Source organism: Grampus griseus (assembly GCF_964374135.1).
Source record: "Grampus griseus genome assembly, chromosome: 12".
Lineage (NCBI taxonomy): Eukaryota > Metazoa > Chordata > Mammalia > Artiodactyla > Delphinidae > Grampus > Grampus griseus.
In genome coordinates this window covers 34838164-34860848 of record NC_139006.1, presented here as the reverse complement: position 1 = coordinate 34860848, position 22685 = coordinate 34838164, and the positions used below count along the sequence as shown (strand labels likewise).

Genomic DNA, 22685 nt, shown 5'->3' with positions numbered 1-22685 from the left:
GTTCCTTAATGGTACCTGGGAATTCTGTGGTATATATTGGTTTTGAGCTTCTTCCATTGCTGTTTCACAGTTCAGTTTTCTTGGGAAGTTACTAGGTCATTTGCCACTTGTCTATCCTTTTTTCTAGCAGATAATTTCTATTGTCCTTGTCTCTTCTTCCATACCTCCCATATCTTTGCCTTTAAAAGTAAATAAAAGGAATCCCTTTGTTCTTATATTAGTGAGGCTTTAAGAGATAGTGAAAGTAGATGTCTGTGGTTAATGTCCATCTTTCTCAGGGAGTTTATTTTACCTTACATGCCTCTTTAGAGCTTTTTTCAAACAAGCCATGTTATTTAATTTTTACAGCTTATTCAGATAATATCTAAATATTTAATTTCATTCTTCAGAAAAATTAGGTCTTTTCTCCATCATGGTATATCTTTCCTCCTTTTTTATCACCTTACCCCTTACAGAGTAAAATGTTGACACTGTAAGTATCTACAGGTGGTCAAAGGTGGTTTAGGAATCACATTACTCATAGTAGTAGATTAGAGGGTCTCAGTATACATTCTAGCAAGGTTACATTAGCACAAGGCTGCACTTAATTATTTGGACTTTATCTAAAATTGCCATTCAGTTTAATAGGTGCCAGAAAGTCTCTAAAATCCCTGTGGGTGAAGGATTTGAAAGAATCCAGGACAAAGTCTGTAGACATCTTTAAGCCTGATCGATTTGGATGTTTCATTTTCTTTGGCCTGTATACATGGTCTAGCATTTCATTGTTTCCTACCTTGTATCTTTACTCACTGCACGAATGGTATCACTTATTAATACTTGTTGGATCATTTTTCTTTGTAAAAATCTCATGGGAATTTGCTTCTGTTCATTTGTTTCTCTCTTTTAAAAAAATACAATTTTATTAGAAAAATGAATTAAAAATGAGAATGTCATATGAGAAGACAAACACATTTGCAGCAGGAATTCCCTGGCAGTCCAGTGGTTAGGACTTCGTGTTCTCACTGCTGAGGGCCCGGGTTCAGTCCCTGGTCAGGGAACTAAGATCCTGCAAGCCATGTGGCACAGCTAGAAAAAAAAAAAGAAAGAAAAGAGAAAAGAACATTTGCAGCTTATTTGTAGGTAATGGAGGGAAAGTTAAAAAATAATTTATTTTTTCCAGTGGTTTATCTTTACGTTATGAAGAAATAACCAAAGGCCCAAATTGTGTCATTCGAGGTGTTACAGCTAAGGGCCCTGTAAACTCTTGTCAAGGCAAGGTAAGCATTGTACATACATGTTATAATGCATGTTATTTCTTATATGGTAAAAATGAAATTGGAAATTTAAAAACCTATTTTTGTGACAAGATGACAGTAATGTCAGGTTCTTAGGAATTAATCAGGATCATGTCACCCGACATACCATTACCATTTACATCTCTTGAGAAGACCAGCATATTTGCTGCTGTTGTTTGTTAAACGTTTATGAATTAAATATTTTCAACTATCTTCATTTTCATTCCAGTCTTTTTGCATTCAAAGCCGTTTACAACAGTTATCTAGTACTATGTTGCTTCTTTCTTCTCTGTAAGTTTTTTCATTTTTCAATGTTTTTCTTAGAATAGGAACAAAAATATGAGAAACTTTAGCTCACTTCTGTAAAAGTATTGGGTTTGGTATTTGTATAAGGGAAGTGTTTTGGGAGGAATAAGGTTAGAGATAGTAAAGACAAACTCCAATAAGGTAATTTTTCAGTTAAGTATATAAAGTAGCTAATAGATTAATATGACTAATGTGAACACTGTGGCTAGTAACTTAAGTATTGTGTTACTTTTTTTCCATTGTATCATTACCTTCAATATATATTTTAAAAATTTTCCCTATCAAAATAATGTTTAAAATAGAGCATGTAAGTTTAAGTACTGTATACTATACTGCATTGTATAACCTAATCAAATTAAAGAGCAAGTTCTGTACCTCTTTCTGAATTAAGCTTTTTCTGGAAAAAGAACTTGAAAAGTGTGGAAAATTTGACTTTAGTAAGATAAACTTGCTAAAAAGATTTCTAGATTTTAAAAACCTTCTTATTTTGAAATAATTATGTTTTACAGAAGAGTTTCAGAGATGGTATAGAGAGTTCACATATACTCTTCACCCAACTTCCTCTACTAACATCTTATACAACTATTATATATTTATCCAAACTAAGAAGTTAACATTGATATAATACTATTAACAAAACTCTGGGCTTTAACATTTTCCCAGTTTTTCCACAATTATTTTTCTATTCCAGGATCTAATCTAGAACACTGCATTGTTTTTAGATATGTCTAGATATTGGGTTATTTCCATTTCACTACTTTCCACATTTTTTATAGTGCCCATCCTAATTCTGATAATTATTCAGAGGTTATGCCTTTTGAATTCAAAGATAGTATTATCTATAAAGAAGGCAATATAAATCAGTTTTTTCACCTGCATCTCTTTCATACATATATATGATAATTTTAGTCAATATAAATTTGCTGAGTAGATTTCTATAATGGTATGAAAATGAAAAGCAAAAAGTAAATCAGAATTGAGGTAGTAAATTACTTAAGTATTTATTTAGGACTTAAATTTAATTAAAATAATTTTTTCAACAGAATTTTACTCTGAAGGTTATTTTACCGGGTTTAAAAGAAGACTCACAGTTTCAGAAAATTAGATTACTGCCAGGTAATATTACTTTAAGAAATATTCCTAATTACCTTTTAAATAATATTCTTATGATAAAATATAATGACACTTATAAAGGTGAAGTGTTTTTTGGTTTGGATATGGTACAAATCTTGAAAATACATTTGAATGACAAACATAGTGCTAACAGAAATGACCAGTTAAAAATAAAAGACAGGAAAACGTTTAGAAAGACTTGAGTGAAGTTCTAAAAATAATCTTGGGAGAAAAATGTGAATATTGAAACTATATTGGGGAACTGTTCTTAAGGATATACTAATTAGACTTACGTTAGAACTGGATCTGTCCTTTTTCTGATATAACTAAATATTTAATATTTTAAGAAGGAAAGTTTCTTATGCTTTTATGTTGTTAATTTGAATAATGATTTATCAACTCGTAAATGAAGTTGCAGTAAAGTTAGGGTAGAAAAAGCCAGCTAATTTGAGAATCAGTCTATTGTGGAGGTTCAACGAGTATATTCTAGCATCGGCCCTTCTGCGTTTGAATCTAAGCTCTGACACTTACCAGTGAGGTACACTTGTTCTGTGCCTCGGTTTTCTCATGTGTAAAATGAGATAATACATAATTCACAGGGTTTTTGTGAGGATTAAATGAGTTAATATGGGCAGCCCTTACTTTGCATGGTTTCGGTGGTAACTCAGTGGAGGATACGCTTCCAATATGCATGAGTTCTCATTAACACAGTACTGTGCGGAGTGAGAAGTGCATATGCTGTACAACACCTAGAACAGGACTTGTTATGAAAGTTTTAGCTCTAATATTAATAATACTGAGATCATATCTTTGTCCATATATGACCTTTTTTACTGGTTTTAATGAAAAGAAACAAAATAGCTATTTCCTTTCACAAATTCGTGTAGTTTGAGCTTTCCCTGAGGCATGAATTGATTTAGAAGTAAAGATTGGCCCATTGGTAGACGTATAAGAAAAAACTGTTATGTGTTAATACTTACTTACAATGCTTTTATTTTAAGAGGTTAGCTAAAACGTATGGATTACTCAAATCTACTCAAAGGAAATTCTTATTAACCAGATAGTTCTAATATTTTTTTAGAATTTGCGAGTAAACGTGGTAAAGTAGCAAGTGGGACTGTGTAGTGATAATGGTCAAGAGGTTTCAAATTACAAAATTAGGATCTAACCTGAGTCTGCCATTTAGTAGCCATGTGACCTGGACAGAATACTTAATCTCTCTGGGTCCCAGTTTCCTCATCCATAAAATGGGGATAATAATATTACCTTCTTGATCAAGATCATTGTAAGGATTCTGAGAACAGAGTTGGCATATGGTAAAAACACTGTTCTTTGATATAACTGTTCTTTGTAAACTTGTGTTCCCATTATTTAGCATAAATTGTATTTTAAAATATCAGTGTTTATAGGGCACATCAGGTCATCTTGCTGCAGAAATATAAACCCTCTTTTATTAGTTTAGAGGAAACTTGTGGTGCAGCTTGCTTAGGATATCAAAGTGTTGTGGGCAGTCTTAACAAGTAAGTTATCTGGTTATGTCATTATATGAACTGATCCTTTGAACAAAATTACCTGAGACAGGTATGTAGTGTGCCTGAGAAATCAGTCTCATTGTGTAAAGTTAAAAGTAGTAAATAAAAAAGTAGTTTAATAAACTTTTATTTTTATTCTTGAATACTTTTTTCCAGAATCTTTTTAGTATTTCACGTTTGGGTGATTTCTAACATGAGTTATCACCATGTCTTAGCTTGTTACATAAAACTAAGTCTAGACATCAAACATTTTAATATAATTGAGACCACTCTCGTGATGTATAGAATATATGCATTTGGGGGATAGAAATGATTAAACATGGATATTTCTTTTTTCTCTCTTGACATTATTTAAAAGATATTAAAACTTGAAATGTTAAAAGCTGTTTCTTTTGCTGTTTTAACATTTCAGTTTTAGAAACTTGAATCTCTATTTTATTATATAATTTTCTGGTAGGTCCCCCTCATCGATTGAAAGTGAAACCTGATTCTGAAATTTTAGTTATAGAAAATGGAACAGCTTTCCCATTTCAGGTAGAAGTTTTGGATGAATCAGACAATATAACAGCACAACCAAAATTGATTGTTCATTGTAAGGTAAGCTGTTATAAGATAAGAATATGTAGATTTTGAGTCCCGTGGTACTAAATGGAAATCACTAAATCACTATATCTTTTGGCTCCTTCATAGTAAGCCTTATATTATATCTAGATTGTGTAATGATTATTCCATGGAGAAATTTTTGGGCTATCTCATTGTCAATAGTTTTCAGCATCCCTAAGCCAGTAATGATGCCAGCTGTGCCAAGTATTGGACCACAGATTCCTCCCCTCTCCTTCCTTAGTCCATCCTCCTCATTTCAGGTGAAGTATTTAATTTATGAGTAGGATGGTGGAAATATCCTTTAGGATTGGGGATGGATGGATAAATGAATATGAGTAAAAGAGCACAAAAAGGAAAGGAAAACCCAAATAGGTGGTGTTAAAAAAGAAAGAATAATCGTTTAGGAAGTTGGTTTTTCTTCCAAAATCAACAAATTTTACCTAGAATTATAGAAACTTACTCTTTTCATTCAGAAATTGTCTAGTATATTAGTGAATTATATTTATAGTTTTCTAATTTATAGCCGGAAATAGTAGCTGTACTAAATTGTTTGAAAATTTAAATAACAGTTATTGAATAATAAGTTACATTTGATTGAGGTCTTAAATTATTTTGTACTCTTCCAATAGTTTTCAGGTGCTCCAAACCTTCCACTCTATGTTGTGGATTGCAGTAGTTCTGGAACCAGTATTTTGTCAGGACCAGCAATTCAAGTTCAGAATATCAAAAAAGACCAGACGCTTAAAGCAAAAATTGAAATACCTGTAAGTTGTTACTGTTATTCATTGGTATTATATTGAGTCTTCATACAAATATTCTTTAACAGCTTTATAATATTTTATGTAAAGTTGTTTGACTTTTTAAAATGAGATATTTGTGATTCTTCTGGCCAGAGGGAAGAAAAGGCAAAAATGAAATGGTATAGTAAATAACATTTTGTATCAAATATTAGTAATTTTCTTGATCAAACCTTTTATAATATCTATAGCTATTATTGATTACATGTTCCTAAAATTTTTTTTTCCTATATTAAAATGTGACAATTATCAGTTTTATTTTATTCTCTTATTTCTTACAGTTTACACTTGTTTGTTAGAAAGTTTGGTAAATGTCCCTATGGAACCACCACTGAAGGAAGGATATATGAACATTTAATATGTGTGTATAATTAACAAAGTAAATACATGGTTTTTCAGTAGTGTTTTCCTATAAAGAGATTGCTGTGTTAATGTGCCAGTAGGATACTGGTTATTGGATATACATCATGGCTGAAGGTGAAGCCAGCCTAGAGAAGGACAGGCAGTTGATATAAGCATTTGGTTTCCTAAGACTGCTAAATGGGATAACAAATACTTATACAAGTAAAATACCTAAATGTGATTTCTTCATAATTGATATGGTTAGTAGATGATAAATTACTTGATCAGTTGATTAACCAATGTTTTTCCTACTAAGTATATATCAGCTAACATATCTTGAGCCTCAAAAGGGTAAAAGCTTTTATTTTTTTACATTAGAATGAAATGATTTGACTTTATTCTAATTCTTTTCTTTTGAAGCTGGTTATATTTGATAATCTTCAAATATTTGTTATGCATTTCCTTTTTTCAATAATGTGGGCAACATATTTTTGAGCATACCATATCTTGCAAAAGATGAGGAGATTCAGGAAAAAGACTTGGAGTTAGGGAGAAATCTGGGCTTGAGAGCAAGAGAGCATTTACATATAATTATGTAAATACTACAGAGCAGCAACAGGCAGAACACCAAGAGTCCTGGTCAGTTAAGACAAAGACCAAGGTATATCTTGTAACCTGCAGTTAGAACATATTATCCAAAAGCAGTGACTCTTAAGTTTGAGCCAGGCAAATAAGATGTGCTTATAATAGGGGATGGATTATTTGCCTGATACTCTGTGAGGTAGGAATTTTGAATATGTCATTGTTCATGTGAATGGGCTTCAGTAAAATGACTGCAACTGGATGAGGAAGGAGACATGAGTGAAATAGGATTGTAGAGGTATTTTAAGCTTAGACTTATGTGAATTTTTTGTATCCTGTGGAATGCACTACACCTACATTCTGAAATAATTATGTAGTGTTTTAATTTTGTGTGCCTAAAATCAATTTATGTAGCACACAAGCTCATCGTTACTGATCTTTGGAACACTGATATGCCCATAACAAATTATAAATACGCCAGCTCAACCTTTAGGGGCATCTAGAGTCCTCATCTAGCTACAAGCAACTCTGTCCACTCACCCCAATGTAAAATGAATTGAAAAAGCTCTAGAAGCTCATTAAATGACATTTTATTGCAATATTTATCTTTAATTTATAGAAAATTCTTAATTTATTACACCTTTATTTTTATTAATAAATGCTGGTCACCAAATCTGTGTCATGATTAAAATTTCACAGGTTTGCAACACTTTTAAGTAAGTTTACAAATAAAGGGGAAGGAAGTTCTTTTAAGTCCAGATATGCTAGTTTTTGGTTTTAAGAATGTGGCCCCTGTCATTATTTATAACTTCATGGTATAAAATATGGAATTATTAATACTGTAGTATCCTCTTAATGAGAAAATCTATGAATGTTAACAGTATATAAGATGATCTCCCATAATATTGGAAATAAATTCTTAAGCAATATGGAAGATTCACCATTAAAGCCAAAAACTGTGTTTTCATTACAGATGTCATTCAGTATATATTTGTGTTTTCCTCTCTTCCTAGAGTTGTAAAGATGTGGCACCTGTGGAGAAGACTATTAAGTTGCTTCCCAGTAGCCATGTTGCAAGATTACAGATATTCAGTGTAGAAGGACAAAAGGCAATCCAGATCAAACATCAGGATGAGGTTAATTGGATAGCAGGAGATACTATGCATAACCTTATTTTTCAAATGTATGATGAAGGAGAAAGAGAAATCCATATAACATCAGCTTTAGCAGAGAAAATTAAAGTAAGTATCTCAAACAGATTGTTTATTTGCAAGAATTCTGTTCATTTTCTTGCTTGGAAGACTCTGTACAAGTTTTATAGGCTATCCTCTAAGAAGAAGCTTATCAAAGAAAAATAGTACTGTTATATAAAATCCCGGGCTAAATAAGATACTTTTTCATGCACTAGATTGAAATGTTGAATGATTCATGTGTGACAAATTCATGCTTAGAAAAATGATTTTGACACCTAAACAAAATTCCAGTCCTGATGAACTGTATTTCTATACTCAGAATCAAGATCACCACTTGACCAAAGCAGTGTTTGTCTGTTTTGTAAATTTTATTTATTTATGGCCGTGTTGGGTCTTCGCTGCTGCACACAGGCTTTCTCTGGTTGCGGTGAGCAGGGACTCTTTGTTGCGGTGCACGGGCTTCTCATTGTGGTGGCTTGTCTTTGTTGCAGAGCACAGGCTTTAGTAGTCATGGCTTGCAGGCTCTAGAGCGCAGGCTCAGTAGTTGTGGTGCACGGGCTTAGTTGCTCTGTGTCATGTGGCATCTTCCTGTACCAGGGATCGAACCTGTGTCACCTGCATTGGCAGGTAGATTCTTAACTACTGTGCCACCAGGGAAGTCCCCAACCAAAGCAGTGTTTCTGTAGCTATTCTGAAGGCACTAAATAAAAAGTCTGTTAAAGGAAAATGGTAAAACAGTATTGTTAACTACAGACTCCTGATTTGGCCATTTGAAATTGGTATAGCAATCTCTGAAAGTGTGATCCTTAGACAATGCTTTTGTCAGTTCTCAGTAGCTTCAGATGGTCCTCATAGACCTGCCATCTAAATGTATCATTTGTTCCTTGATAGGGTAAATCTATATGTTGAAACTTTAACAGCTCACTTAACAGAGAACCAAATCAAAATGGTTAGAGTTTTTTTTTTAATTAATTTATTTTATTTATTTATTTATTTATTTTTGGCCATGCCGTGTGTCTCGTGGGATCTTAGTTCCTCGACCAGGGATCGAACCTAGGCCCTCGGCAGTGAAAGTGTGGAGTCCTAACCACTGGACCACCAGGGAATTCCACTCTTTTGCACTGCTGTATTCTGTAGCCATCCTGAGTCTCCAAATATAGGATCTGATATTTTAAAAGAATTGTTTACCAGGATTCAGCTGACATTATTTTTTAAATCTTACTTGGAATAACCCTTGCTCCAGCCAGTTTATTTTCCTCTCCATAATGAGGGAAGGGAGGATTTTGAGATAAATAATCCTTATCCTGCTTGGAAGGGAGGCAAGCCATTTTTATCTCTGTCAGCAGATTTGAAGGCAAGTAGTTTAAAAGTGGTACCAGCAACCTAGCTTCTGAACTGATTCCTTGCTTTCTCATAATGTTTCCACAGTTTACTTTCATGTTAAGGGTAAGGCGAAACATTGACTTCAGAGCCTTTTTCTGTATATAACCTTCTTTTTGCCATTCTCTAAGCTCATGGCCAGCTTTTGACACATTTTGCCTCAATTCTAGTAGTTATATATTTCTTGGGTTCCAAACATTTTAAAACATGCACCTTTATTGATAATAAAGGATATTAAATACTTTTATTAAATGTATATGCTTAAAGTGGTTTTGTAGTCTTTAGCGAATTCTCCAGTATTGAGGAAAGTCAACCCAAACTGACGTAGGAATTCATTGAAAAGAGCACAACTAGGGTGAGAGAAGAAAGCCTTTTTGTGTAACTCCTGCTTGCTGCTTCCATTATTTAAAAAAAAGGAAAAAAAGGTATGATAAAGAATAAAAATACGGTTTAAAAAGGTAACTAAGAGGACTCCCCTGGTGGCGCAGTCATTAAGAATCCACCTGCCAATGCAGGGGACATGGGTTCGAGCCTTGGTCCTAGAAGATCCCATATGCCGCGGAGCAGCTAAGCCTGTGTGCCACAACTGCTGAGCCTGCGCACTAGAGCCCGCGAGTGACAACTACTGAAGCCCGCGCGCCTAGTGCCCGTGCTCCATAGCAAGAGAAGCCACCATAATGAGAAGCCTGTGCACCACAACGAAGAGTAGCCCCCACTAGCCGCAACTAGAGAAAGCCCGCGCGCAGCAATGAAGACCCAACGCAGCCAAAAATAAACAAATAAATTTATTTTTTTAAAAAAAAAGGTAACTAAGAAAGAACAACATAAACTAGGATTAAAATATTAGAATATCAATGATTTAAGAATCACAACTATAGAAGGCTAAAAGCATAAAGTTGAGGTAAAAATTCTTAAATAGAAAGGATTGGAAGTTTAAAAGGATAGTGTAGGGTAATCAACTTAAAAAATGAATCAGGTAACAAAATATGGAATTTAAGAGATATAAAGTTAAAATTAGAGCTGAAAACATTCCAGAGTGGATTAAGATCAAGATGTGACCAGGCTGCTAAGTACATTAGTGGATTTAACTTTTTTTCTCACCTTGCTGAATCAGGTCCACTTAGATCTCATTTAAAACCTGTATTAATAAGATTCTTTTCAAAAAAACAGAGTGACTGTTAATTCTCAGAATTGATCACATGATTTGATTGACATGATTTTTTTAAAACTATAATGACCACAGTGATAATCTTGTGACAAAAGCTAAAGAAATGACTTAGGAATATTTATTTTATTGCATTGAAAGATATGGTGGCAACATTATCAGGAAAGACAATGAGGAAGATACTTTTTTATTATAGTAATATATGAACGACCATCATTTCTGGTCATCAGGGGCTTTTTCCTTAGAGGTGGGGAGGATGGGTTATAATTTTAAGAGTCTTTGGTAAGATAAGTGGCAGTTGGAAGGCATTAGATTAAGCTTTATATTGTTATTAAATATATAATTTTTCTTCTAGGTTAACTGGACTCCTGAGATTAACAAAGAGCACTTACTACAGGGTCTGCTTCCTGATGTACAAGTACCAACATCTGTAAAAGATATGCGCTATTGCCAGGTTTCGTTCCAAGATGATCATGTGTCTTTGGAAAGTGCATTTACAGTAAGGTTTGTGGGCATATTATATTTTGAGGTATTTCAAAATTCAGCATATGGCGACAAAAGTGCTTTTCTCCAAAGCACACATGCCAAAGTTGTTTTTTTTTGGTTTTTTTGCGGTACGTGGGCCTCTCACTGTTGTGGCCTCTCCCATCGAGGAGCACAAGCTCCGGACGCGCAGGCTCAGTGGCCATGGCTCACGGGCCCAGCCACTCCGCTGCATGTGGGACCTTCCCGGACTGGGGCACGAACCCGTGTCCCCTGTATCGGCAGGCAGACTCTCAACCACTGCGCCACCAGGGAAGCCCCAAAGTTGTTTTTTAATATAGAAATTTTCACAATTTTTTGGAAATAGGTTGTCTTTGGAATAAAGCTTCACTGAAGATAGTGATTAATTCTTAATATCGTTACAAGCTTCTGCTTAATTGACCCTCTAGTATCTGTCAGAACTAGAACTTTTGATAAAGGAAAGCCCTTCTAGGACAAGCAACAGTGAAAACTCATGGAGAATGACAGACATGAAAAGTCCAAAAGATACAGTGTGATCAGTCAGTGTGTTGTTCAGAAGGAAGAATGCTTTCATTGGTTAGTGATGATTTTCAAAGCTGAGTCCACCTGATAGAAAAGGGGGAGATTTAAGTAGCTATATTGAAAACCTGTCCTTCACCCTGGCCTGTCAGTTCCTCGGCTGCCTCTTTTTTAATAACCTTTTTCACTTTTTTTTTTTTTTTTTTTGCGGTACGTGGGCCCCTTTCTGCTGGGGCCTCTCCCGTTGTGGAGCACAGGCTCCGGACGCACAGGCTCAGCGGCCATGGCTCACGGGCCCAGCCGCTCCACGGCATGTGGGATCTTCCCGGACCGGGGCACAAACCCGTGTCCCCTGCATCGGCAGGCGGAGTCTCAACCACTGCACCACCAGGGAAGCCAAACCTTTTTCACTTTAATTCCTCTACACATTTCCATACTATTCCAACACTTAGAATAGCTCCACGTTTGAGATAAAATCGTAAGATGTACAACTCTTCAGCCAGAGACAGATCTCTTGATGAGTCATTCTTACAGACCCATCTGTTTTCTTTCTCAGTGCTCTCATGGCATAAATTCCTTTTAATCCAGCATAGCTAACTGTGATCTAACACATGTGTATTTTTTTTTTTTTTCAGTATTCTCTACTCTCTTTGCAAGCTATCTTTTCTCTCTTTCCTTTTGGGTTAATAGTTACGTTATATAAATGGAGGTATTTAGAGGGGTGTTACTTTAAGTTTTAGAAAATGAGTGTTGTATTTGTTACTCTTTAGCATATTTAAACTAATTTTTTTCTACAATTAATGGTGCAAGTAAGGCCTTTAACTTGTTAATCAATTGCAGACCACTTCCTGATGAACCTAAACATCTAAAATGTGAATTAAAAGGAGGAAAAACTGTACAGATGGGCCAAGAGCTTCAAGGAGAAATAGGTTAGTATGGCCTGCTTTCTTTCTTTAAAACACTTCTATAATATGTCCTTACGTTCATGTTTTGGCATACATAATCTGAAAGGAAAACTTGGGATTTATATACAGTTTATGGTTTAAATTCCATTGTTGGAAAGATTGAAGCATTTTCCCTGTCTTTGCCTATGCTGACCTAACTGTGAAATCAGTTTGGCAAAAATAGTTTGTTGAAAAGAATGTTGACTTTTGTTAGAAATGATAATAGTTAATTTTAAGAGTGAAAAGTAAATATATTAGTGGGTTCATATGTATCCTGTATTTTTCTTATATCTAGAATATTACATAATACTAAATTATTTCCTTCAAATGTTCATGGTAAAAAACTTGATTAACATCAGCATCATGTTAAATATGTAAATATGATTAACATCAGCATCATGTTAAATATGTAAATAATATAAGTGTACTTATGTATATTCTTATTATTTTTATAGTGATTATAAAAGAAGTGATTATAATTACTTTTTACCAAAAAAATACACAAGAACAAAGTTAGAATGAGTTTCTAAGTATAATTTTAATTAAGTGTATAAGTGTTTATTATAGATATTTGTATATTTTATTGATACTTTAAAATTAAACTTCCTCCCCTTTTTATAGTTATAATAGTTACAGATCAGTATGGAAATCAGATTCAAGCATTTTCACCAAGTTCTCTATCTTCCTTGGGAATTGCTGGGATTGGACTTGATAGCTCACATTTGAAAACTACTTTTCAGGTATGGCTGTTTTCCATAACAGTTGGCTTATTCCATTCAGTTTATATATAACAAAATGTTTGGGAAAAACAAAAATAAGAGAGACTTGATTTCAGTGTTTACAGTGAAAAAATATAAAAGGCATTAAAATAAGTTTTATAATGAAAAATTTTGAACATATGCAAAAATAGAATAAATAGTATAATTAATTCCCATGATCCCATCAGTCAGCTTCAACATTCATCACTTCCCCCTTATCCATCACTTTGAAGCAAATTCCATACATCATATCATTTCATCCTTAAATATTTTGATATGTATATGAAGATAGTTTTTCATGTAGCTATTTGAGTAAAATTTCTTGGTGCTCAGTCCCTGCATTAAATAGAATGCCTGGGAGAAAACTAGTGGTGAAAGTTTGCAGCTGTGCAGTTAATTGAGATTAGCTTGAAAAATAAGAACCCTGGTGGAATTATTTCAGTTTAAAACAAGCAAGGAAACACAATGTATTCTTCTTGGAGAGATTAAAGGCAGTTTTTGAGAAAAGATGTTGGAGTTGAGCCTTCAAGGAACCTACCAGGCTCGAGTAGGTCAAAAAGAAGGAATTCTAAGGCCCAAGTAAAGTTGAATCCATTTAGGGCATTTAATGGTTTTCAAAACTCTTCTTCCTTTTGGAGCCTCCATTATACCTTTTACCCGACAGAATGATCATAATAGCCTCCTTGTTGCCCCTCCCACCTAGAATTTCTGTTTCCACTAATCTGCTGGGCTATTATTTTCTAGTTTTCAGAACACCACTTTCACTATATCTTAGCACTGCTGAGGAACTTTTAATGGTGTTTTGTTTACTGTAAAAGATAAGGTTTCATCTTTGACTTTCAGGTTCTTCTCTTGTCTAGCTTCACCCTCTGTGTAGATGAAGTCAGATAATAACTGCTGTTATACATGAACTATCTCTGCTTCCTGTCGCCTTATGCACAGGCTCCCATCCTCTTTCACTAATTATTCCTAAATTGTAACCTATCTTCCTACATCTTGTTTTCCCTGTCAATTAGATTCCCATCAGCATATAGACAGGCTATAATGAAAAAACGCTCACAGCTTCCTTGTACGGCCCTCCTTCTCTCCTCCTTTTTACAGTACAGCTCCTTGGAAGAGTTGTGTCTACTCTCTGTTTTCACATTCTTCACCATCATTCCCAGGCAAGCCACTGTCACTGTTTTTCTGCCCTGTGCCGCCTGACCGAATCTAGTGTCAGTTTTCAGTTCCTATCTTATGCCACCTATCAGCATTTTATACTATAGACTCCATCTCCTTAGGGTGACCTAAAGTACTCCATAGTATTCCACTGCAGCACACCTATCTCCTCCCATGGCTCATTCTCCAGTCAAATTGACTTTCTTTGTTTCTGCTGTCATTTTATAACTGATATATACTATCTTGACTCACTTTCAAAACAATAGGAGTCTACCCCTAGTTTCTACAGAGAAAAGGGAGCCTCTGTTTTCTTTTTTTTTAAACCAAAGTTGTTTTTAAAAAGCACTATTTTTAAAAGCACTATTTTTGCGTACTGCAAAAAAATAAAAAAAAATTTTAAAAAACTGGTTTTAATATGCCATTATTTCTTTTTTTTTTTTGGTACGTGGGCCTCTCACTGCTGTGGCCTCTCCCGTTGCGGAGCACAGGCTCCAGACACGGAGGCTTAGCAGCCATGGCTCACGGGCCCAGCCGCTCCGCGGCATGTGGGATCCTCCCGGACCGGGGCACGAACCTGTGTCCCCTGCATCAGCAGGCGGACTCTCAACCAATGCGCTACCAGGGAAGCCCTGCCATTGTTTCTTAAAATCATTTCCACATCTTCATAAAATGTACTGCTCTTCTGAAGTACATTCCCTTGATAATATCAACATTAGACCTTAGAGAGTGCCTTTCAGAATTTTGTGTTTAATTCTATTTATACTCATCTACAATTTGTTAATGTGCATGCAAATTTTATTTTTAAGATATGAGGTAAAACCAGAATAACTTTCAAGATTACTTAAGACATCACCTCTTCAAAAGGGCATTTGGTGTTTCACTATTAAATGTGGGATTCTATAGACTTCACGTATTTTGAACTTTTCAATGTGTTGTACTAATGAATGCTTAATTTGTTTTCCAAATAATGAAAAAACTCCCCTGCACTCAGTGGGCTTTTTGGGGAGATTAATTTTTATCGTTTTGCAATGTCTTTTTACAGAAAATGTTCTACGAACAGTTGTTTCAGATCATAAAACATGACATTTTAACTCTGATTTTTAAAATCTTCTGGAATATATTTGTACTTAATGGAAATTTAAGATGATGAAATCATTAAGGGTCACTATTAAAATGTGAATACTACAGTGCTCATGCCAGTATGGAATCAGTTTATCTACTTCAGTCACTTGGCAAAGATTATAGGCTAGTGTCATTGATTCCCATTAACAGATGTTAGGCATTCTAAGTACCAGCGATGGGGTTGTGACAAGTCAAAGCCCCTGCCTTCTCGGAGATTACCTTGTAATGGGAGAGCATATAACAGGTAGGAAATGAGTGACAGGAAGAAAATTAAAGTGGGCTGTGGGAATAGGGCACCATCATATAGGGTAGTCACAGAAAACCCCTCTGGTTAAGGTATTCTGTGCGCAAAAACCTGAAGAAAAGCCATGTAGGTAAAAAAAAATGTTGCAGTCACAGGGAAGGAGCGAGTGCAAAGGGTGTTGGGCAAGCACGTGCATGGCTATTTGGGGAACAAAAAGGAGACAATGCAAGTGTAAATAAGAGGGAAATTAGGAAAATATCAGGAAAAAGGACATAGCTTGAACCTTTTAGATTTCTCCCTCACAAAAAAGAATTTCAGTTTCTCCTCTCAAGGAGATGAAATTCAAGGAACTCCAGTATTGGCATATGTGTAAGTTACTTGCTGTTGTTATACCAGAAGCACATCTGTATGCACATAGGTGGTGACGACATTTTCTTTCATTTTTCTGAAAACTAAACATTATCTCCCTGTTTCTTTTCAATGTGCTTTTCCTCATTAGGAAAATACACAAAGTATAAGTGTGAGAGGCATCAAATTTATTCCAGGTCCCCCTGGAAATAAGGATCTTTGTTTTACGTGGCGTGAGTTTTCTGACTTTATTCGAGTGCAGCTAATTTCTGGGCCACCAGCTAAACTTCTCCTTGTAGACTGGCCAGAGTTAAAGGAGGTAAGTACCTTCCTGCCTTGATTGACAGAATTTAATATCACATGACTTACTGCTTCAAAATGTCAGTAGATCAGAATAGTTACATTTTGTTGTTGAAGTAATAACAGTAGCAATAGTAACAATAACAAAAGGACAAAGTAATATGAATTTTAATACTTCATTATTTAATTCATCACTGTGCCCTCATTTGTTTAAAAAAGTGTAATACTTCAAATTCTAAGTATTTTATTGTAATAGAAATTTTAAAATATGCATAAAAGTAAAGTATAATGAATGCCCAGTTTCAACAGTTACTGATTTTTGCCCAATTTTATTTCATTGTTCTCTCTCACTGACTTACTAAAAAAATGTTTTTGCTGGAATTTTTAAAAGCATACCAGGTATCAAGTCATTCATTATATCCATAAAAACTTCAGTTTGCCTTCCTATGCAAATAGTTAAATCTTTTTTTTTAACATCTTTATTGGAGTATAATTGCTTTACCATGGTGTGTTAGTTTCTGCTTTATAACAAAGTGAATCAGCTATATGTATATATACATCCCCGTATCTCTTCCCTCTTCCGTCTCCCTCCCACCCTCCCTATCCCACCCCTTAGGTGGTCACAAAGCACTGAGCTGATCTCCCTGTGCTATGTGGCTGCTTCCCACTAGCTATCTGTTTTACATTTGGTAATATGTGTAAGTCCATGCCACTCTCTCACTTCATCCCAGCTTACTCTTCCCCATCCTCAGGTCCACTCTCTACGTCTGCTTCTTTATTCCTGTCCTGCCCCTAGCTTCTTCAGAACCTTTTTTTTTTTTTTTAGACTGCATATGTATGTATTAGCATACGGTATTTGTTTTTCTCTTTCTGACTTACTTCATTCTGTATGACAGACTCTAGGTCCATCCACCTCACTACAACTAACTCAGTTTCGTTTCCTTTTATGGCTGAGTAATATTCCATTGTATATATGTGCCACATCTTCTTTATCCATTCATCTGTCGATGGACACTTAGGTTGCTTCCATGTCCTGGCTATTGTAAATAGAGCTGGAATGAACATTGTGGGACATGACTCTTTTTGAATTAAATACTAATCACTAATACTTCAATACTAATTTTGCAAATGTCTATCAAATCTGTTACCTTTCAGTTTTCAATCAATTTTTAGAATTCTCATTTTAAAATGTTCACATTCTGGTGTTCAGTTATGGTGTGGCAGGGCCTTATCTGTTGGTATGAAAGCTTATTTTTTTCTAATGGGAAATGATCTCACATGACCGTGGTAGTAAATGAAATTATCCTGTAAAGGAACTGATCATGTAAGAAAAGCTTACATATCTGCACCCTAGTTTGAGATTGCCCTTTTTTGATTTGTGAGTTTAAAAAAACAGATAAACTAGTGTATGAATGTGCTTTAAAAACAATTTTTTTTGTAATGTGTTGACTGAAGGATTTCACTGAAAAGTGAGTGTACTTATTTTTTATCTGGAAGCACATATATTGCATAAATCAATACATTCTTTGTGCCTAATGATGTCAGTAAAGGATTTGTTGACTGACTGTATCATGGAATAATTGTGTACATTTGAGGTGGAAAAAATCTTTACATGTTCATGTTTTTATATGATTTTGTAGGAGGGGAATATAAAAAATAATGACAGCTTGCTAACTCAAAAACTTATTACAAGGTTTATTTGCAGATACCATTGAAATCCAACAGTTTTAAAAATAAAACCTAAAACAAATTTCTCATTCTGTTAAGAGATACATTATATGTAGGTAAGCTTGAAAACGTAGTCATTTGAATATGTGGTTTTCCTAGAATTTCCTAATTTAATTTTTGACCTACCGTGCCCCTACAGGATCTTTAATAGAAAAGGGGAACTGATTTAACACCTAAGCATGATAAATAGAAAAAATATATTAAATATACACATATATTCTCTCATTTAATCTTCAGCAACATTATGATATATTATCATTCTTTATAAATAGGAAACAAATTCTGAAATATTACATTACACGACAATATTAAAAAGTGGCAAAGGACAGATTTGTATTCATGAACATTTGATTTTGGATATTTGCTTTCCCCACTACTACCCAGAAAAATGTTCAACTAAAAGCTTTTGCTACAAGTCATTTACTGAAAGATATTCTTTAAAAGTAGTTACTATTTGATGGACAGACAATTACATAATTAGGAATAAAGACCCTGTAGTGTTTACATTTGGAAACATCAGCACTTTTTATATATTCAAGCTTTTTATAAACTTTTTCAGATAAAATACAGTCTATCCATGAAAATCTTTTGGTAGTCAAGCATTTAAACTAAACCAGCTTCAGGGGTATCTTTAAAAAAAAAAGTTCTAGCCCTAACACATTATTAATTTTTCTCCCACTTTTAGCAACCTCCTAACGTAATTTGGTAAACAACTTCCTCAAGTAAGGTGAGGGGTGGAGGAAGCGGAGGGAACATTATTAGTAGGAGAGAGATGATAAGTCAGCTTTCATTTTTTGCTAGTTATATCTTTCCTATCTTTTTTTTTTTTTAACTTTTAAAATCTGACACAGAGGATTGGACTTTCACAGGTTTCTTGCTTGACAATGTGTTTTCCTTTGATATATCCAGTATTAATAGGTTGGCACACAAATTCGCAGAGCTACACAGGCCTTACATGAAGTAATGGAAAAGCAAGAAACATCTTAAGCCAACAAGACAGTGTAGATTATCAGTGACTAGTCCTGTTTAACCAAGAGCTGGAAAGCTGTGCATTATTGCTTCGTGTAGACTGGCAGAGTGCTGACAATTGATGGAGGAGTTAAACTGTAGATGACAGCGCTAAAGATGAGAACCTAAGATAAGCTTCTGTTTCCAAGGAAGTCCTTCTAATATGTAATTTTTAGAATTCTTGACTGGCTCTAGAAGCCAGTAATGTCAAATGATATTTTCCCGTTTATCAAATTTTCAATCATTTCTATAAGAAGAGGATCATTTGTGACAACATAATTGACTTTCAGAAGTTTATTTTAATCGATGAAGGGAGCTATTTGTGAATAAAACAGATACATTAAGTGATTGTTTCACTTAAATAGTAATCATATTGTTTGGCATATATGTTTTAGTGCTTCTTAAAATTATTATATCTGTTTTAGTCCATTCCAGTGATTAACGGAAGAGAATTACAGAATCCTCTCATTGTTCAACTTTGTGATCAGTGGGATAATCCAGCACTTGTGCCACAGGTTAAAATAAGCCTTATAAAAGCTAACAATTTAAAGGTAAGTTTTAAACATTCTTAAACATTTTCACTTAAAATTCTGGCTTTCATCCTCAGGATTACGTCTTTAGGTGTCACATTTCTTTTTTTTTAAAAAAAATAGTCTTATATAATCTTCATTATTGCTTAGTTTAAGTTAACCTAAAATTTTTAATAGTTTGAGGAAGTATAGTTTATATCTTGCAAACAGTGTAACAAGGAGCAACATTCTGCAGTTATATCTGAGTGTTTATTACACAATATTAATAATATTTGGATTTCAGATTAAGAATAGATAATGCTGACAAAGGTGAATGATGGCAGATACAATGACCTGCAGTATGGGTTATGAAACAGGTATTATTGGGGAAACTTACAAGCCCTAAGGGTGAAGGAAAAGAGTCATGCGAGTAGCTGTACTCCACCTACCTTTTGGAGAGCTACCAGGGCCTGGGCATAGCTGTTAGACCTATACTGGCTTGTGTTCTAGGGAATTCGGCAAGCATGAACATGGCCTCGTAATGTTTGGGCACAGACATAGTGCTTGGATACCGGGAGTCCAAGATTAGGTACCAAGTGTTTACATTAGTATTGGGGTAACTAGGATGTAGGGGGGACTTTGGATGCCTGGCACAAAGTTTATGCCCTCCTGCAAGGGGTAAGGGAAGAAGCTGCCAGTCCCTTGCAAAGTTATATTTTCACAAGTCTCTCCTGTTGGTTGAAGGGAATTCATTTGTCCCAGCCAGGTTGTTGCCAGGCAACACAGAAGCGAATTCTTGGAGTTATATTTAGCCAGGCTTGAATATCCCTCCATGAATTTTATAATTTTAGTGGATGCAAAAAGTTGGTATTATATAAATACACAGTTCACTTGAAATTAATCTATTAGTTCATTAAGAATCCCAGTGGGGATTTTGTAGGACTCAACAAGTTTATCTTAAAAGCTATACAGGAGAGAATTCCCTGGCAGTCCAGTGGTTGGGACTACATGCTTCCACTGCAGGGGTCACAGGTTCAATCCCTTGTTGGTGAACTAAAATCTTGCATGCCATGTGCGTGGCCAAAAGACAATAAACGAAAATAAATAAATAAAAGCTATACAGGAGATTAAAGTGCCAAGAATGACTTGTGATCCGCATGAACTTATTTTCAAAGTAAAGTGAAAAGGGTCAGAGGTCTTAGCCTGTCAAAAAAGACTACAGTATTGCTGCTATATAGCCTGAAATAGAAGACTTACTTCTCTGGCTTAGCGACAAAGATTTAGGACCCAGATGGAGGAAAGACTTTGAGATAGGTTGAGAGAAGATGGATTGGAGGGTAAATGAGACAGGTACAAATATAGGGTTTTATTCTAGCAGTTCAATTACTCTTTCTCACTTTTGTCTCACCAACTATTGCTTTTGTTTTTTTTTTTTTTATCTGCATGTACCATAATCACCTAATCTTCAGGTTCCGATAAACAGAAATTTGGTATTAGAATTTAGGAGAGAGTCTGATTTTCCTGCTTCTACAGTCTTCACATTTACTTTTGTTCTTAATGTTTGCTTCCAAGAGAGTTAAATAGTGATTATTTCCTACTGGTAATAAGAGTATGATCTTAGTTTTTTGGAGAAGCATCTGCAAAAGACTGAAAGACTCTTCTAACCAATGATTAGGAAATGTGGCCACTGATTCTTAATCACTTAAAAGTAAAAGCTTGGTTATCAATGCAAAAGTAGTATTGCAACAAAGATTTAAGAAGCACATCTGAGTAAATATTAAGAGAAAGATGAAGTAACTAATGATGGACATGGTATTATGCCTTGACTTGAAATTATGTACGTGTATTTATGTTTATTTTTCCTGCGCCGACTCTCACAGCCCCCCAGTTTTGGAATATACCTTCAGTGTTTGTGTGACCAAACTTCACTTGATATATCAGCGTTATTGAAACTGAACATTGAATTCTGCAACTTAATAATTGAAATACACAAAATTCTAGTTTAATTGAGTGTGAGTGATTATTATCCTTTGGATTATGTGATTACGTATTATATCATTTCAACTAGTTCAAATTAGACAATTTTAGATTTTAGACTGTGTGCAAATGTAGCTTTTTAAATAGTAATAGAGGAAAAGAATTTGATTCCTAGAATTTTCTAATTAACCGTTTTGTTTTGTTTTTAGCTCACTCCTTCAAACCAACAGCATAAAACCGATGAAAGGGGCAGGGCTAATTTGGGAGTGTTCAGTGTTTATGCCCCTAGGTAAGAACTGAAAGTTTGATAGTTATTGGTATTATAGAGATTGATTTTTGTTATTACTTGATTAAGTTAAGAGTAGTAACTAGCCTTCTATTTAGTGATAGTCAGGAGTTGGAATGGAACAGGAGTAGAGAGGTTTCCTAAATGAGTTAAACTTTGTATAAATTGTCTCAGAATTTTTAGTTATAACTAATGAAGTTTGAACCCCCTTCCCCCCTTCCCCTTTTTTCTTTTTAGAGGAGAACATATTATGCAGGTTAAAGCCATTTATAACAAGAATACCATAGAAGGACCTATAATTAAGTTAATGATTCTTCCAGACCCTGAAAAACCCATTCGTCTCAATGTTAAATATGACAAAGATACTTCCTTTTTAGCAGGGGGTATTTTCACTGGTGAGTAATTCACAGTTTTAAAATAAATTTGTAGTATTAATTTGCCTCTTACATTAATGGAATAAATTATTTATCCTGGGTGTTCAGCATGATAAAAAAGCAAGCATGTTGTGGCTTTTCAAATAAGAAAGTACATTTGACTTAGCTATGTCTTCCCTCTCCCCTATATCCTACATTCCTTTAGTGGTCAAGAATGAACTAAAAGTTCATATATAAACTGATAGCTTAAGATAACCAGTTTGTGTTTGTTCATTTGCTGAATTGTGAGATTCTGCAGAAGAAGTATGAACTGCTAAATGGCAAAACTGTGGGGGTGTGTTCTACTAAATATGTTGCACTGTTAAACCAGACAGAACCAGGACTGTTCAACTTAATTTGGATGGAAGTGCATCACATCATAATTTATGATTAAAGATATTTCAGAACAACAAACATTTACTGAACACCTGCTATGTCCATCCACTATGCTAGACTCCTAATTCCAGTAATGAACAAGACAGTTTTCAATGAGTTCAGTCTAATGTAGGAGACAGTCAAGTAAGCAAATGATTTCAGTGTAATATGGCAGGAGCCAAGTCAATAGGAAATTGTATTTGCT

The 22685-nt window shown here is 34.7% G+C and overlaps 1 protein-coding gene across 1 annotated transcript in view; it reads left to right on the top strand.

Annotated features, from left to right (window-relative positions):
• Window positions 1-22685, top strand: part of SMCHD1 (structural maintenance of chromosomes flexible hinge domain containing 1) — a gene marked incomplete at its 5' end in the record, with an annotated part of 127709 nt that overhangs the window by 59000 nt on the left and 46024 nt on the right. The window contains 12 exons of the mRNA XM_082667117.1: window positions 1160-1256; window positions 2624-2696; window positions 4683-4822; window positions 5458-5592; window positions 7563-7790; window positions 10643-10791; window positions 12151-12239; window positions 12876-12994; window positions 16036-16203; window positions 19346-19471; window positions 21616-21695; window positions 21930-22087. Of these exons, the coding sequence (XP_082523243.1) occupies window positions 1160-1256; window positions 2624-2696; window positions 4683-4822; window positions 5458-5592; window positions 7563-7790; window positions 10643-10791; window positions 12151-12239; window positions 12876-12994; window positions 16036-16203; window positions 19346-19471; window positions 21616-21695; window positions 21930-22087 (1562 nt within the window). The remainder of the gene's footprint in view (window positions 1-1159; window positions 1257-2623; window positions 2697-4682; window positions 4823-5457; window positions 5593-7562; window positions 7791-10642; window positions 10792-12150; window positions 12240-12875; window positions 12995-16035; window positions 16204-19345; window positions 19472-21615; window positions 21696-21929; window positions 22088-22685) is intronic.